Source organism: Micrasema longulum, unplaced genomic scaffold, assembly GCF_059751315.1.
Source record: "Micrasema longulum isolate JH-2025_06_02 unplaced genomic scaffold, ASM5975131v1 h1tg001478l, whole genome shotgun sequence".
Taxonomy (NCBI): Eukaryota; Metazoa; Arthropoda; class Insecta; order Trichoptera; family Brachycentridae; genus Micrasema; species Micrasema longulum.
The window spans coordinates 392598-410819 of NW_028278663.1; the positions used below are offsets into that span (position 1 = coordinate 392598).

The following is an 18222-nucleotide window of genomic DNA, read 5'->3' on the forward strand; positions in this document are numbered from 1 at the left end:
CTGATTGGGATACATAAAAAAACGAATGCTGTCTGTAAACATTCAAAAACAAACTTTTTTTACAGAGAAAAAAATAACACCCATCCGTTTTTTTTGTACGTGTATTCTCGGCAAATGCAACCCTGGTGATTAATAAAAAAAATACTTGCGCTCCTAATTTTTTTGTACTTAATAAATTGAAGAATTTGTGAGCTTTAAACCTTCTCGTGGCAAATATGTACATTTATCTGAAAACCGCGCGTAAATCGGTCCGGTAGTTATCGAGTCAATCGAGGAGAACCATTCAAACATTGCCTTTTATATATATAGATACAAAGATACAAATAGATGCAAATAAATAATCAGCCCGGCGTTGACATGGCGCGGAGTTATGTTTATTCTGTAAATCCAAAGGTTTAAAAAAAAACATTTTGAGTTTATTCTCTTGACGTATTCGCGTAGACGTATTTGCATATTGTTAAGTTGCACGTAATTACATATCTATTTTGCCGTAGGGTATTTTTTATAGAGGAAGTAAGTTTTTGTGTTATGATTATAGTTATTGGGCCTAGCGGTTGTCATATAAAAAACAAGTATTTCAAAATATTTATTGACGCTGTTTAACTAGTAGGAGACCAGAGGGCACGGTGGTTAGTTTTGTTTTTGAAAGTTCCTACATTATTGATGCTAAGAATAATGTTTTTTAACATAGGACTAGAATAGCTACTTGGCTGTTTAAATTACCATAATACGCGCTTCCACAAGCTACATTTTTGGACTTGTAAGTGCTTTAAAAAAGGGAAAATCAACCACTGTGCCCCATATATGGGGCACTATGTATATTTGTATTGGCTTGGGGCACTGTGGATAGATGTGGGTCACTCTGAACAATGTGATCTAAAGATGTAATAAAACTGCACAATCCCATAAATTACATAATGTTTTTGTAATTTTTAATGTAAGAAGAAACCTTGTTTCACAAAAAATTTTGACTTAAATATGCAGTCTTAGATATTAGTATTTAATATCATCACTCTTTACGTAGATTAAAAAAGTTAAGTATATATCCGTTAGAAAAAATCAATTTTTCAATCTTCTACAATATATCGGATGAAAAAAATACATTGAAGTTTTAAATAAGTTAAATAAAATTTACTTTTGACCGCCGGATTCCGTTTCTTGAAATATAGACTAAACTTAAACCGGAATGTTATTAAAGAAAAAACGTAAATTTCAGTTTATAAAAAAAAATTACAATAGTTTTAAAGCGCAAAAATTTTCTATTGTTCCAAAATTATATACTTAATAGTACATTTGGCTCTGCGTTATTTAAAAAAAAAAGAAAAATATATTAATACAAACCCTTTTTTATATAATAATGTTTTTGACCTTTATTTAGAAGGAATATTTTTACCGCAATAAGAGAGTTTATTTTTACAGTCTATTCATAGCAAAAAATTATTGCCGTCAAATGGCCAATAGAAATGAATGTTAAAATTTTGCAAAAACGTAAGTATTGTCGAAATGAAATATTTTCAACCAAAATTTTCGTCCTAAAAAATAGACAAAAAACACAATACCAAAAAAAATATTTGATCCAAACTATTTCAACTGTTTTCTGAACGATTGTTTACTGAAAGCATAATTTAACCTAGAGTTTAAGAAAAATACTACAGGTTTTTATTTTTTTAAATTCTTGCACTTTATTAATTTACGTTTTTATTTTAATAAATTTTCTCTTCCATTTAGATAGTTTGTCTTTATGTGAGGACCAACATATTATTTAATCAAAATTTTAATAGGAGTAATCTGCCGGTCAAAAATAAATTATATTTTAGTTCTATAAAACTTTTAACTGATTTTTTTTAGAAACATCTTAAAAAAATATTGTAATTTTTTATTTTTTATTTTTTATTTAGATTACATTCTCTAAAGTGCTTTCCATTGTTTCTGTAATAAATGTCTATTTTATATGTATATTTTTAAAAAATAAAATGACTTTGCATATTAAATTTAATGCCACTAGTTTACGTAAGTATTTTTTTACGAATATCAAATTAAAACAAAATAACGTTTTTTGTTTATGATCTCTCCAACTGCCTTTGAAATAATACGCATTCAAACATAAATGCCGGGTACTTTTATTTGTATAATACCTAATGGATTTTTATCTGAATTAATAACATCAATTCAGTTCGGCAGTTCAAGTGGGAACTACGGGACGCGAACCTAATTTGGGAGCTGACAAAAATGCACGGAGGCTCTTTGTGCGCACCACATTATCCAACTTGGGAGCGGATATGAAATTATAATATATAACATTATTTGGTACAATGTTTTTAGATTACGGTAAAACTTTTTTAAAAGGAATGCTCTGTCATACAACCCCTTTTACAATTTTCGCTAATTAATTGTTCTCACAAGCTTTGATTTATATTCTTTGATATTCATACCTAGAAAATAATACAATTCTAGAACACACAAAAAAATACTTTATGTAGGTAGGTACTCACCTACTTATTTATTTTGTTTTTTCAAAAAATTAATCTTTAATTTTATAATGATCTGAAGTTTTTACTCAAAGTAAATAAACAAAATGACACAAGCAACAGCAAATATTTTTATACGCCTTGAGAACAGAAGTTGACAGATGATGAGTTAACAATATAACAGTGGGATGCGCGCGCAGACCTTGGTTCAAATTTTTGTTAAAAAATAGGACGCGTTCCATGTTTTTTTAAATTTGACCACACGTTTTATCCAATTTGCGTATTTACGACACAATATTTATTGGACCAAATTCTGCACAAGATTTTGCTTCATTTACTGATCAATGTAACACGGGCTTTAGGAAAAAAATATACTAAACATTTTTTAACAAATGCAATTATCTGTTGTGACTACCTAAGAAACAATATTATAAATTAAATTTAGCAACATGATATATTACATTTTAATGGCACACGTTGTTAAAAATCATTTGTAAAATATCAAGCGGACAATAACTGTCCATATTTGGAAAGGAAGTAAAAAAGTCACGACTTCCTTTCAAACCTTGAACTATTTCTCTCGGTCAGCCAAATCATTTGCTTTGTATCAATAATCCGATCGTTCTAATAAACATAATGACTCATAGAATTAATATGAACTCATTTGCGGATTAATCTGGTTCCGGATATCGAGAAGAGATAAAATATAATATCACGATTTTTAGGTATAATCTAAGAAATTCGTTCTGATACTTTGATTTTTGTTGTCAAATAACAATTCAGAATAATAAGTCTAGAATGTAATAGTTTTGTTCGTTTTACCATAGTACCTACCATTTTTTTCTTGATGGGGCTTTTTTACATTCGAGGTTATTAGCGTCATCATGGGAATTTGAATTTTGTTCGCAGCGGCTCTGAATTGTCATAAATCTTATGAACTTATCACGTGCGGTTATAGCACGCATGGTAAAAATAATAAAGGCAATGATTATAACTAAATAATATTAAATATTCGTACATAATATAACGGTTCATCGACATTTCGATATTTACCGATTTCAAGACGCGATCCCCCTTCTTGAAAATGAAAAAATGTGAAATTGTTTCGTATACGACAGTTTTTGGGATTGTGGCGCGTCACAAATAGCAGTTTAATTATTTTTTGTGAAACTGTTCCAGCTGATAACAAATCTATCGAAAGAAACCGATTTATTTTTCTGAAGTCATCGATTTTAGCTTGATGGAGGTTGGCAACGCTGGCCACACCCGATTATCCCACTAGATCCTTACATAATATTAAGAAGGAACATACCTTTTGCAGTAAATAAAAACTTTGTACATAACAAAAAAAGTAATTTTAATCTAAAAAAAATATAAAAAAATAAGTATTTTCTTGATTTTTCAATACAGGTTACATGCAACTTTTCTTTGCAATTTGCATTCCATCTATTTTGTACTAAACTTCCTCCCACAAAAAAATAACCAAAGTACTTTGGCTTCCTTTCGTAATTGTTTTAAGTATAGTAGCCGGCAGTAAGAGAAGTAGGCTTAAGAAAGAGACTGTCGGTCATAATTGGCTAACTTTGTCTTTGAAGAGCGTCGTCTCTGTCGCACAAGTCGACAAGGATGAAAGAGAAAGACGACTATCTACAAAGCCGAATTCAGCCGTTTATGGTCGACAGTTTTTTTCTTAAACCCGATGTCTGTTATTTACCGTCGACAACTGGACTTCTCTTCCCATTCAAACTTATGTACTCGTATTCCTAATGATAATTTTTAAAAATATTTTTATGACACTCATGTACATTAAACATGAATGAAACCGGTGTAAAACACCAATGTTGAGTTTCAACAATAATTTTCAAAATAAATCTGTATAAATGAAATCAATATTTTATTAATACATTAATTTTAAAGTCATACCCTTACAAATATTTTTAAATTACAGAACGTTTTTTCCCAATATAATAAAAATATTCCTCTAATTTACTCAGTATACCCTAATTGCATTTTAATTACTTTACTTATTTTGGCTTGTATAGAAATCCACAAACATAAAATAGCAATTATTTTTAGTGTACAAGGAAACTTTGTAAATATTTAAGTTAGTTTGTTTGAAAATGTCCTAACAAGACGAAACGCGACACAATATACCCTTTGTATATTTTATAAAAAATAAAGTAGAATTGTAATCCAATAAAATTGTTTTATTTTGGTACATTAACAAATTACACTCATAAACGTTTCAAATGATCAGTGATACGATATGATTGGAGTATCATGCAGTACCCTTTGCACCATTAGGTACGAATAAGAGAATAGTTATAATTATGATGATAAACAAAATGCATTTTGCCTATACGAGCATCCAGATACTGCAATGATTTGTTCGTAAAAGATCGATAAAAAAAAGAAAATAAATTTTATGCGAATTTGTCTTCCCGAATCCGTGATACTCCATTTACAAAACCAATCGCCACCAACTAGGCTACAATGCTAGAACATAAGAGGTTCAAATAGGCTCAAATCTTAGTAAATCAATCATAGAAATAAACTTAAAAGAAAAAATATTTAAAATAAATACACCGATGGTCCTTACAGCATATGAATTTAATTACAGGAAACATTATTTATTTATTTATTTATATACGGCATTTCTGCCATTTACATATATGTGGTATAAAGAGTGCTTAGAAATAAAAATATTAAAAAAAAAAAAAATCGAGTATGAAATATTAATATACTCGTACTGTACACATTATTAATTACTTGAAATACATACATATTTTAAAGAAATTATACAATAACAAAATACATTAATCAATCAAATTATAACTATTCCAACCCAATCTTCTGAAGATGATTTGCTCTTTTTGATAAAAATATGTTGGTCACTTTATTTTTTAAGTTAGGCAGAGATAAACTAAATATATCAAAATGTGATGCATATTCATTCCCGATATTCTGTAATCTAACAATAGGTGAGTTATATTGAGCTACCGTTCGAGAATTTTGACAATAAAATATTGTAGATGTTCTGCTTAATCTAGGTGGTACATAGAATGAAATCAATTTTATCAAAGTTAAATTTACTCCCTGATTCTAGAATCCATTTCAAATACTATTTTGACTATTCCTAGTTGAAAGTATTGATTTAATTATTAATATGAAACATAATCTTGCATAAATAAAAAATGGCGACACGTTAAATTCGGAGTTTTGGAAAATATTATCTTGGCCAGTTGCTTCAGTAATCTGGAGTGTTCCATCTAAAGTCATGGGTTATCTGGTTCGATTTATCGTCAGGTTCGGTTGATCCATGCTTCCATTAATAGCATAACTTCGTAGCCCGGAAAAGACTTCGAAATAATACTGCATTATATGACGAAGATGACAATATCTTAATTCGTTATCTTCCAAGTTACACTAAATACATTTTAGTTCCTTTTAATATAGTTTAATGATTAATTTATAGATTACATCACCATCATAATCCTTAATTTATTAATATTGAATAAATTTAAATATACAACCATAGAATTAAGAATAGTCCAGAAGGAGCGTAGAATCATATTTGAATACATCGGACTGTATCCAATAATTCCTCCACTATGCCTCACTTTCGCTGCGCGCTTTCGCAATGCCGCCGAGTAATGTTGCACGATGGGAAAAAATATAATTTATTTATTTATTATTTATTTTATTTATTTATTTATTCACACTTATTATCAAAATACAATTCCATATTCACTTTGCCCAGCTAACAAGGGTACATACCCCGTTCCAAGCTAGGCAATTACATTTTAATATATTATAATACTTAACAAATTAATATAGAGCACAGACAAACAAAATATACACTTATTCGGATACACATTTTGATTCATATACATACAGACATACACACATATACACATATACACACATGTATATATAAATATACACATATATACACATGTACATACACACGCACATACATACACCCATGCGCATACACATACATACATTCATAAAAACATAGACAATTTATTTATGCGAAACTTCATGGTTGTCATCTATAAATATATATTTTTTAAATTATTCTTTATTTTTTATATTTTATTTTTGACATCCAGTAAGGTTCTCCAATCCGTGGCATGCATCAACTTTTCTGACTCCCTACGACCAATGTCATGAAAGAGCGAGGTCAACACCTTCCGTAACTTGACAACACTCCCGTCTTTCCACGATTCTGGCAAAAGGTTATGGACCTTTTTGCCTACGTTATAGTGTTGTCTCGATGCCAGAACAGTGTTGACCCCTTCACTTAGTATCAGATCCCTATTAGAGTATCTTGTGTTATGGTTGTGGTTGACGCTTGGGTAAATGTCTCTCTTTATGTGTGTAACCACTACCGTTCTCAATATATACTGTTGAATAATATTCAGTACTCTGAATTCTTTGAAGAGCAAGTCACTTGGATAGCGAAATGTTTTTTTTAAGATGACTCGGATTAAAGATTTCTGTGCAATTGCTACAGGTTCAAGGGCGGTTTTTGTGCAAGCTCCCCAACCAATTAGACCGTAAGTCAACACAGAATTTGCCAGTGCATGGTATAGGTGTTTCAAGTCCGGGACTTTAAGTATATTTCTAAGTGGGATGAAAAAATGTATTAAGCGCCTAATTTTTGCAGTTATAGTTTCAATTTGTTCATTCCATCTCAAATACTGGTCTATAATTATTCCAAGATATTTTATACTTTGAACACTACTTAGTTTTTTGCAGTTGCAATTTACCATCACTGAATAATTATGTAGTTGAAGTTCGTGAATTTCATTAGGTTGCCCGGCGGAAGTTGCACTAAAACGTATGAACTTTGTTTTATCCGAATTTAAAGTCAACAAGTTTTCGTCTAGCCATTTTTTAATATAACTTAAGTCATTACTTGCTTTTTTATGAGTTTCTGACCAAGTTGATGCGCTATAAATTATAGCTGTATCATCTGCAAATGAAATGATTTGTCCAAGTGATGGCTTGTTACAAAGTTCGTTAATATATATCAAGAACAGCAGTGGTCCCAAAGTGCTCCCTTGTGGAACACCAAATGAGAGCTGAGCAGGTTCGCTCAAGTCACTACCCACTTTCACCTTCTGAAATCTTCCACTTACATAGCTGTTTAACCATTTATATAACTGCCCTTGGATTCCTATAAAAGCTTTAGCCAGGTCCAGAAAAATAGCCAAGCATTTTTCCCTATTGTCTAGATGTTTAGCTATTGTTTCAGTCAATTTAGCTATTGCGTTTTCAGTACCCATGCCTGTCCGAAATCCATATTGGTTTTCTGAGAGTAAATTATTTTTTTCTAAATAGTTATTAAGTTTTAGTTTGACAATTTTTTCAATAATTTTAGAAACAGTATTGAGCAAGGAGATTGGTCTGTAGTTTTTAATATGTTTACTGTCACCATTTTTATAAATTGGTATTACAGTCGATTCTTTCAAATGTTTCGGAAAAATTCCTATATTAAAACTAAGATTAAATATGAATGCTAATGGTTTTGCTATATATGTTTTAATTGATTTTATAACAATTGAATTTATTTTATCTGGACCCGTAGCTGTGCTCAGTTTCAAGGAGTCTATAGTTTTTATTATTTCAATAGGTGTTGTTGTAATTTCTTCAATTTTATGTGCTGAAGCAAGAGATGGTATATTATAAGCCAGGGTGTCTTCGTTAGATTTTAATTCACTAAGAATATTTTGGGCTAAAGTGTTTCCAACAGAAGTAAAATAGTTATTCGCATGGTTTGCTATCGATTTAGTGTCTGATGTTGAAGTTGTGTTATTTATGTCAATACTGTCTATTTGGGTAGTTTTCGATTTTGAAGTTCTTGTAATTTCCCTCACTATTTTCCACATCCGTGCAGGGTCGCAGTTACTATTTTCGTAAATCAGTTTTTTGTAGTAGTTTTGTTTCGCTAATCTTATATTCTTTTTACACAAATTTCTATATTTCTTATACTCGTATTGAATAATTATATCGCTAGGATTTTTACTGGCTTTTACATGTAATTTATTCCGTTTGTGAATATTTTGTACTAAAGTATTGGTTATCCATGGAGTGAATTTTAGTTTTTTGTGAGAGACATTTTTTGTGGTCGTGTGTTTGTTTATGTATTGAGTCAATGTTGTAATGAATGCGTCCATTGCCATATCCACGTCATTCTCCATAAAAACTTTTTCCCACATTTCGTTTTCTAGATCATTTGTCAAATCAGAGTATATTATTTTTGTAACGCGAGATTTTTTTTCTTTTGTAATGTGAGATTCAGATTTGGTACATATGGCAATGGTGTGATGGTCTGTTATATTAGAATGAAAAGTAAAGGCATCGAAACCATATATTCCTTTTGTTATAATATGATCGATACATGTATTACTTTGCTCTCTAGTAATCGCATCAGAAATCAAATGTAGACCCTGTTCGCCGAGAAAACAGGTATATTCATTTGCTTGATGGTGTTTATTGTTAATCGTGTTTATGTTGATATCTCCAATAACGATCTGTTTCCTGTGATCTCTCATGTCGTTGAGTATAGACTGAAGGGAGTCGAGAAATGGGTGAATATTAAGAAACGATGGCGACCGATAAATAGCCAGGATTGTCAAATCATTACACGTTAGTTTTAGGCAATTAGCTTGAGAAAGTAACATTTCATCCACATTGACAATAAGTCCTTCCTTAACATATACAATTATACCACTACTTCTATTTATACATTTGATAGAATGATGCTCAATATAGTTATTAATCGTTTTAGATTGATAGCACTCATTTATCCAACACTCGGTGAGGATAATTATATCGAATTCATCATTAAAATTATCCAAGAAAGTTAAAAAGTTATCTAAGTTTACCGTACTCCTTATATTTTGGTGAATTATTTTTAAATTGTACCCATACCAGTCATATATCTTTATTTCTTCAAGGTTATCTATTATTATATTATTGTACATTTTCTCTAAATAATTAATTAATCTAATAATTATAACACAAATGTAAGGTAAAAAAAAGTAATCTGTTAATTTCTCTAAAATTTTATTGTGAACGCTGAAATATTGATTGACACAACAGAGTAGATAAGTAAAGGTCATTTAATAAGAGTAATTGAATTAATGAACTTTAAACTTAAAATATAAAACAAATTTTATTTTACATAAAAGGGATATTTTTATATCATGTTAAATAATATTTGATGTTCTAAAGATAATGTCGGTTAAATGTCCACGACAGAGTTGTTTAATCCGAGATTCATTGTTTTTAGTTCTCTCATTAGATGAGCAAAGTAGGGTAAAAAAAAATTCGACCCTGGTAACACTAACAAAATGTTCATTTTGTTTCTTCGATAATCTGACAGATGGAGAAATAATTCTATTTTTAAGTAATGCATTTGTTATGTACACATTCATTTGCTAATTACACATGAAATGTGATTGCATCCTGATTCTTTAAGATCCCAGAAGTATTTCTACACTTTAACAGTACACAACACGGCAAAGTTAAATTCAAATCAGGAGTTGCGAACTGAGCGACGTCTACAAAGCAACTAATGGGTTATGAGTTGTTTAGTTGCCTTCTGTTTGATGTGCGTATGCAGTTTCTGGACTATTCTTAATTCTATGTATACAACGTTGCATTGGCCATTTAAGACAGAATTGTCACCCAATAAATAAATATATTATGTTGAAAGGGACTCCGTGGATTTCAATCGAAGTATAATGTGATGTCCGGAGACATTAGATGAACATGAATTAAATTAATCTAAATAACTCACACTGTTTGCAGCCTCTTGTGTTTCAGCTAAGTAATTACTTCCATTTTTGACGCCCAGTTTACCCCAGAGATAATGCACAATCAGAGATAATGTAGAACTATCACTAGCGTTCACGCGGAATGAAATGCTTAGAAATTGGACGTTACTAGAAGTGTCTAACGTCATAGAAAAAGGTAATAGAATGGTGACAATTTTTTTTACCGAAGTGAGCATCGTTCTGTTGACTAACGTCACTCGTTACAATACATTGTTTTATCATAAGACTGATCATCTTTGGGTTACAAAAATATCGTAAAATGCTGTGATTGGCATACCAATTCAGTGTCCTAGGCACCATTAGGCACGGATAAAGAAAAAAGTATGTCTATTTTCTTAAACTGAATTAAAAACAGGATTTAAAAAAATCTTTACAACTTTTTTGGTACGTATTCATACAATTTTGATTAGCAATTTTATTTTTATAAAAGTAAATATTGTATTAGTGTTATGAAATTTTCACAATAAATTATGAATGTTTCCGCTTATTTTACAATATGAATAACGAATCAGAAAGTAGCCTAAAGTAGAAGGAAGTATTTATTTATTTATTTAACTTTTTGTACATAATGTTATTTGTACATTGGCGGGCTTATTGCCAAATGGCAATTTCTTCCAACCAACCAATAAAATAAAAGTTTTATTTTTATAATTCAAGTTACAGAACATATTCAATAGAAAAAAAGATTAAAAAGCTAAAGATATATAAAAATGGGAATTAACGTATTTGTTTATAAATTACATTAAATCAAAACTATTACTTAATGAGAAAAAAAAGAGGAAAAAGAAAAGAGGAGAGATTAAGGAAGAGAAAAGAGATGCTTCTTCAGACGTGATTGAAACAGAGATAATGTAGTAACATCTTTGATGGTGGATGGGAGATGATTCCACAGTCGAGCCGCATGGACACTTTATGAGTTAGAGAAGAAAGATGAATTGTGGATAGGTATTAAGAGAGTGCCTTGAGAATTAGAACGAAGAGGTAAACCATGAACTTATATGCGTTGAAGTTTTTCACGCAGGTATATGGGAGCGTTAGGATTATGAATTACATTGAACAGAAGTTAGATGGAGTGATAGTCTCTCCGCTGTCTAGGCATAAAAACTAGGCATTAAATACGGGAATCTAGGCATAAAAACCAGCTGATCAGGTCATAAACCCTGTAAATGCCTAACTTCCATATTCTTTTCTCAAAACAGTTTTCCTCTCTGCTGCAGTAAATTAAGAAAAAAAAAAGCTTTTCATGAATTAATTTCGCAAATTGTAATGTGTAAATTTCGGCAAAATTTAACTGTAAAAACTCGAAAAATTTCATTAAAATTTTTGTAAAAAAATTAATCTGAATAGTTTCAATTAATCATGTAAAAAGAAAGTACTCATACCTTACGAAAGAAACTTGAAACTTTATAATAAACATTATTACGTTTATTAACAAAAAAAACAATTTCTTTATCTACTACATACGCACGCTGGGGTAATAGATTTCTCTGGATCACGTCTAGTCTGCCTAACTAGGAAAAACGTGTTTTTAGGCAGAAATTTTTATGCACAATAAACAATTAACAATAAACAATTTCTGCATAAAATTTTCCTATTCTTTATGATTAAGGGACTGATGGTTTTTGAATATGAAAATTAATTTTTCGTACTTTTATCAACCAACTTCCTACTTTTATTAACCTAGAGAAACAATTGTCACGAAAATTACACTAGTTCTGAGCGGGTTTATTTTAATGCCATAATTTATTTCCGACACGAAACTTAATCCAAAACCATTAGCTTGCATAGTTATGCAATAACAATAAATGATCACAATTTATTTTTAATAAGCTTCATTAGTGCTTATTTTATTTGTGATTACTTTAATGTGTGAAAACAATAGTCAATTTACCATTTTTATATTTTACAGCAGCATTTCTGGTTTAGTTGAACGAAAAAGTCTGCTCGCAAGACCTTTTAAAAACAACTTTGTCAACCATATCAAAAGAGATCTTTAATTGAACCAAGCGAGAAGTGAATGCGACGATAATTTGATTAAATGAATGTGGAAATTTCATGTTTCATAATCAATTATATTTTCGTATGACAAAACTATCAGCTCGTATTTAAAAATTTATTTTTAATTAAAAATATTTTTTAATTAAAAAAACAGTATTTTTAAAAGAAAAAAACTGTGATTTTATTATTATTCCCTTTCCGCACCTAATAATGCATAGGGCACTGCATTGGAACACCAATCGCAGTACATCTTTATCATTTTTGTTATATGAAGGTAAGATGATCAGTCTTGCACTTCTGGTAACAGTCCAGGGACTAAGAAATATTCTAGTGTAAAATCACCTTTTCAAATAAATGTTTCATGTAAACAATGTCGGGGATCGAATCCGAGACCTCTTGCGTGGTAAGCAAAAGCGCTGACTACTACACCACAAGGCAGACTGTAATTTCTGAGATTAAAATGAATTTTATTATTTTTATACTAAAAAACTAATTCCCATTTAATTTTATGTTTCCTGTGCAGTTAGGTATATTTTTATCTTTCCGCGTACACACAGTTTGAGTTTTTTATAAATTTACGGATTAGTGTTAAAAATATAAAATAAACTACATTCATTCCTTGTTATAAATATTATTCGCTTTAAAGTAATCACCATTGGATATAATACACAATATACATATGCGAGAATTTTTTTCTTTGACCTTCAGTTCCGTCAGCGATTTGATATTTATCTCCTTTATGATTGCGAAACTTTACCTTTTCATAGTCCGCCTCATCTTCGGGAACAGAAAATATTCGCAAAGAGCCAAGTCCGTAAGCCGCGACACGTCTGTCATTTTTGCTCGAATAATTTTGGAAATTCGCTGACAACGCTAAAACGCGTCTTTTTAGTTTGTCTGTCAAAATAAAAAAACTACCCATTGTGAAAAATTGACAGATTAGGTAAAAGCATTTGTATCAATTTAGAAAAAAGGGCTCTTACAATTACTTACTTAAATTAGAAATTTAAATATTCCGAGATTTTTTTTGGCAAACCTCGTATTTTTACCGATTTATATGATTTTATATTATTTTTTTATTTTTGCCTGCCACGCCTGATAAAAATGAAAATTCAAACAATTATGTTCATAATTAAACTATGAAAGCCATTGGCGTGCAAATTGAAAACAAATTGTCTTCATCTAAATTTCGCCACCTTTCTTACATTAATTTCTCCCTTTAAATCTTAAACTGCCTTTAAAAATGGAAGATTTTGGTTCCTTATTTTTTTGCTATTTGTCTATTAAATTATAGTAACTTTCATTGGTTAGTTTTTTCTATTTTTTTTATCTGTTTTCTGCATATTATGTCTATTTGTTTACATGTATAGTTATTTTAAATACCTGCCAATATTAATTTCATCATCATCCCCCTAACGCACCCAATGGTACATAGGCACTGCATTGGTAAACAAAGTGCCGCGTAGTTTGATTACTTTTTACAGGAAGGTAAGGTGATCAGTCTTATGCTTCAGGTGCCAGTCCAGTAACAATGAAAATTTGCAGCGAAACATTTCAAATTAATATTTCACATCCACCCGGCTAGAAATCGAATCCGAAACCTTGAAAATGGTAAACAAACGCTCCACTCCAACCATCACTCAACGAGACGGGCTTATCTCCAAACGATTTCTTTATCCAGAGTTTTTATCTGAGAGCAGCCGAAAACACTAGTCCAGGGTTCTAGTTTCATTTCACACACAGAACTGCATTCTTCATCCGTCTGGACCTAGGCTTTTCCGTGAATAATAAAAATAAATAAATAAAATTGTGAATTATTGGCGCTTAATTTCTTGACAATGCTTCACATACCCTGGATTGGTGTAATTGATTGAAATTATAAATCAATTTGAACGGACCATTCTCTGACAAAAACACTAATGTATTGGCTTTATCTGATTGTAACGCTATTGGATTCGGTGATTGGAGGTTTTGTAAAAGAATTTAACTTGTTTTGAGAACAGCAATTGAAAAAATACATATTTTTAGAAATTTAATGTTTTGGATGTACATTTCATACGCCATAAAAATTATTAAAAAAAAATAGTTTCTACACATTCATTACGAAATATGAGTTCACATTCTTGATTTAGAAGTAAAACAAAACACTTTCATAAAATGTGCGGAAAAGCCTTTTTTATTTTTTCATTCTTAATTCGGATTACCAACATCTACATTTATGATATGTAAAAAAACAAATAAAAAATAAGCCAATCACAGATTTTTACAAGTAGCACCACAGTTACCCCAAAATTAAATAAACAATAATCTAAATCCAAAAGAAAAAGCCTGCCCCAAAGACTCTAAGTAAGTTAGAACCAGCACACATAATAGTGTAAATTCCCAAAAAAAAAATTTAAATTAATTGTATTAAAACATTTGCAAGTGGGTTTAAAGTGTTTTTAAAAAATGTATCTTTGAGTATATGTCAATGAATTTTCGGAAAAAGCAATTGAATAAATTAATATGTATTAAATGTTAATCATATAAGCAATAGACACCATAACGAATGTAATGTTTTTACTGTTCATGTTTTCGTTAAATCGCGCTATTTAGCAAAAACATAATGAACCTAATTTTTTCCGGGTCTCCAGGACCTGTAGCTCAATCACAAATAACTATCGACGTGCTAATAAGCGACGTGATAACAATTTTTCACCATGGTTGTTGATCGTACTCGCGATCACAATGAAACATCCGGGAGCACTTTATATTATAAGCCAAAATATTTACGTTTCGCGACGTATGATCCTGCTGCGCAATTACATATTTGAATTTCATCGGTGTAAATATGGAAAATATTCCAAAACTGCTATTTTTATTTGTTTATTTATTATTTATCATGCAATTCATTGCATTTAGCCGGCAGTTGGCAAGTCAAGAAAAGCAGTCGCCATAGTAATTATTATTTCATTTTCACTTTTTTGTATAAGATACTACTTACTATTTTGCAAAATTTAAACGATGATTTTTCGCCAATGAACTGTATTTATTTACGAGGAAAACAAAAAACAAACCGAAACGAGCGTTGACTTAGAAATTACACACGCGTTGACTTATGAATTGGACAACTCAAGCATGTTCATTATTGTTCATTGTGATCGCTCAAATGCTTAGCATGTTTTTAATCACGTCGATAGTTATTTGTGATTGAGCTACTGAAAGTCTTAAACGCCCACAAGGAGGCGTTATCGCCCGCGTTGAGAACTTATGGTGTATAGTTTTGTTTTGTTTTTTTTGTTTGTATTGTATTTAATTAGAATGTCTCTTTCCAGATGGTGCTGAGGAAGGGGTGAGTCGGAAGCGTCCCCGCGCCCCCGCCGCTCCCCTGCCCCCGAGGGACCCACCGCAGAGGCTGGACTACGGGGCCAGGGAGGGTGTGAGACACGACAACGATGAGGAAGGGAAAGGGGCAGGGGAAGGAGATGATTTTTCTCCTGTAGAACAAGCGCCTCCTTCCTTTTTGAGCCCCTCAGTTCTGGAATATCTGGAGCTGGGAAAATCTATTCCGGGTAAGTACTTACGGAATATTACACATGAAAAAAATATGTCAATTATTATATAAATTTAATAACGTATATTTCAAAATAAGTTATAAATGGGCATCTTCAGATTGGTAAGTATTATACAGTATAAAGATCACTTAAACAAAACTAAATAATAATCTTAAGTATAGGTGTATTCTCACTGTTGGATTCATAGTCTTTGTATTACAAATATTTATTTCCAAACCAATCCTTTTTGAGGCCATTTTCATTAACAATAATAAAATCGAAGTGGTTGATGAATACATATATGGGACACTTAGTCAAAATTTGTAAAGATAACCAGTCAGCGAAAAAACCAAGAAGAATAGGGCTAAGTGGGCTGTTTTCGGCAAACTAGAATATATTTTGGAAAATAAAGAAGTCCCTTTATGCTTAAAAAGACAAGCATATGAATCGTGCATATTGCCGGTGACAACATACGAACTAGGAACCATGTCTGTAACACAAAAAAGTAGCCAGAAATTAAAATGCACGCAACGATCCATGGAACGATAGTTAGGCAGATGCTCGGTGTATATCTAAGAGACAGAGTAAGAAATGGAGAAATAAGGCGCCAAACCGTAGTCGTGAATATAATGAATCGTGCAGCAAAATTGAAATGGCAGTTGGCAGGACACTTGGCGAGGCAAAATGATGGCAAATGGACACCCAGAATAATAAAAGTGGAGACCGTGGGCAAAAATAAGAAGTGTTGGAGGGCCACAGAAAAGATGGGCGACGACATCGCCTCTTTTGCCGGTAAACCATAAATGATGAAAGCGGGTGATAGGAAGAAATAGAGACGTTTGAAAGAGAGGCCTTCATCCAGCAGTGGAGAGAATATGGCTGAAGAAGTAGAAGAAGAAGATAGGTGCATTTTAAAAAACAAGTCGAAAGAGATACAATAATATTTCGGTGCAACAGAAAAGGACAAAGTTATAGGATATTATTTGTGTTGGCGGTGTACAGTATGGGAAGATTTTATTATATAAAAAGAAGGGTTAAAAAGGACGAATATTAAATATGAGTCTGTTGATTTTTTTAATTGTATTTATTTCTAAAATGTGTAATCTATATAATTTTCTCTTCTGTATATTTTTCTTTTATTTAAACGGATAATTTATTTGAGCACTTGTTTGATGTATTTGTGCTGTTTGTGTATGGGCGACGTTTTTACGAGCTCCATCGCCACTCCAACTGTGAAACAATGCCTGTGACTGTGGCATAATAAGTCGCAAGGCAATGGTTAACCCACGTTTTTACTCTTCACCAGAACAATGCCGCCCCTTTTATATTGTGAGCATATACCGTTTTTGTTCCAAGTCGTGATTAATTTCAGAAAAAAGTGAAAACCTATTTGCATATTGTTACCAACGCAGCTCATTACATAATGATAACTTCTGGTTATGTTTATACTGACGACTGGTGATGAAAAAATAATCAATGAAATAACTTGTATTTTCATAAAATTGAACTTATTTTTGTACATTACAATTTGTTAAATCTAATTCCCTTATAATATTGTTGGGGAAAATTTGAAGTAATACATTTTTATAAAAAGCGTATTTCTTGTTTTTGCCTAGAACAGAACTGATGCCTTATATTATAAATCTTATAAGCAATTAAATGTAATTACCATCAGTTTGAAAATTTAATAACTAGGCAAAACAGCTGTCATAAAATAAAAAAAATATGTAAATGTGTAACCCACACAGTTATGGTTTTATTTCACTTAAATTTTTTTACCGCTAGAAAATGTTTCATTTCACATTGAATTAAATTATCATATTACTTCAGCTATTTCCTCTAATCCGACATGCAGGAGACCCTCGTGGCTCATAATGTGGCCGATTCATTGGGCTCGCCTTCCTTCTTCGATACTTCTGAGAACATCGTCATTAATGATGTGGAAATGCAGAAATCCCCAATATTCTTCTGTGACACCATATTTCAAAGGCCTCTAGTATTTTTTTTATTTCTTTCAGCAAGGTTCCATGTCTTTACTACTGAATTTATTAAATAAAAAAGTTATGTTATATCTTTGGTGTTGTGTTTAGATAAGCTACAATAAAGTAAACGACATTGGAAAATAAAATCTTCACTTTTTAAAAACTGACCGAATATATCTCACTTTCCGTTTTTATAAATTTTAAGTAATTATTTTTATTTATTAAATTCATCCAAAGAATTCAGAGTTCTTACGAGGACTAGTAAGTCTTGGGTTCTTAATGATAGATGATGACATTAAAAAAATTGAGCTCATTATTTGACGTAGTAAGACAAGAGGAGGAAGAATTAGAAGTTTAAAATTAAAATTTTGCTCCAGTAAAGAGTTCATTA

The 18222-nt window shown here is 31.1% G+C and overlaps 1 protein-coding gene across 1 annotated transcript in view; it reads left to right on the forward strand.

The window, feature by feature from the left end:
- The window catches only part of LOC148275255 (uncharacterized), a 78295-nt gene that overhangs the window by 36926 nt on the left and 23147 nt on the right, over window positions 1-18222 (forward strand). The window contains exon 2 of the mRNA XM_088235959.1: window positions 15631-15867. Coding sequence (XP_088092085.1) covers window positions 15631-15867 — 237 coding nt within the window. The remainder of the gene's footprint in view (window positions 1-15630; window positions 15868-18222) is intronic.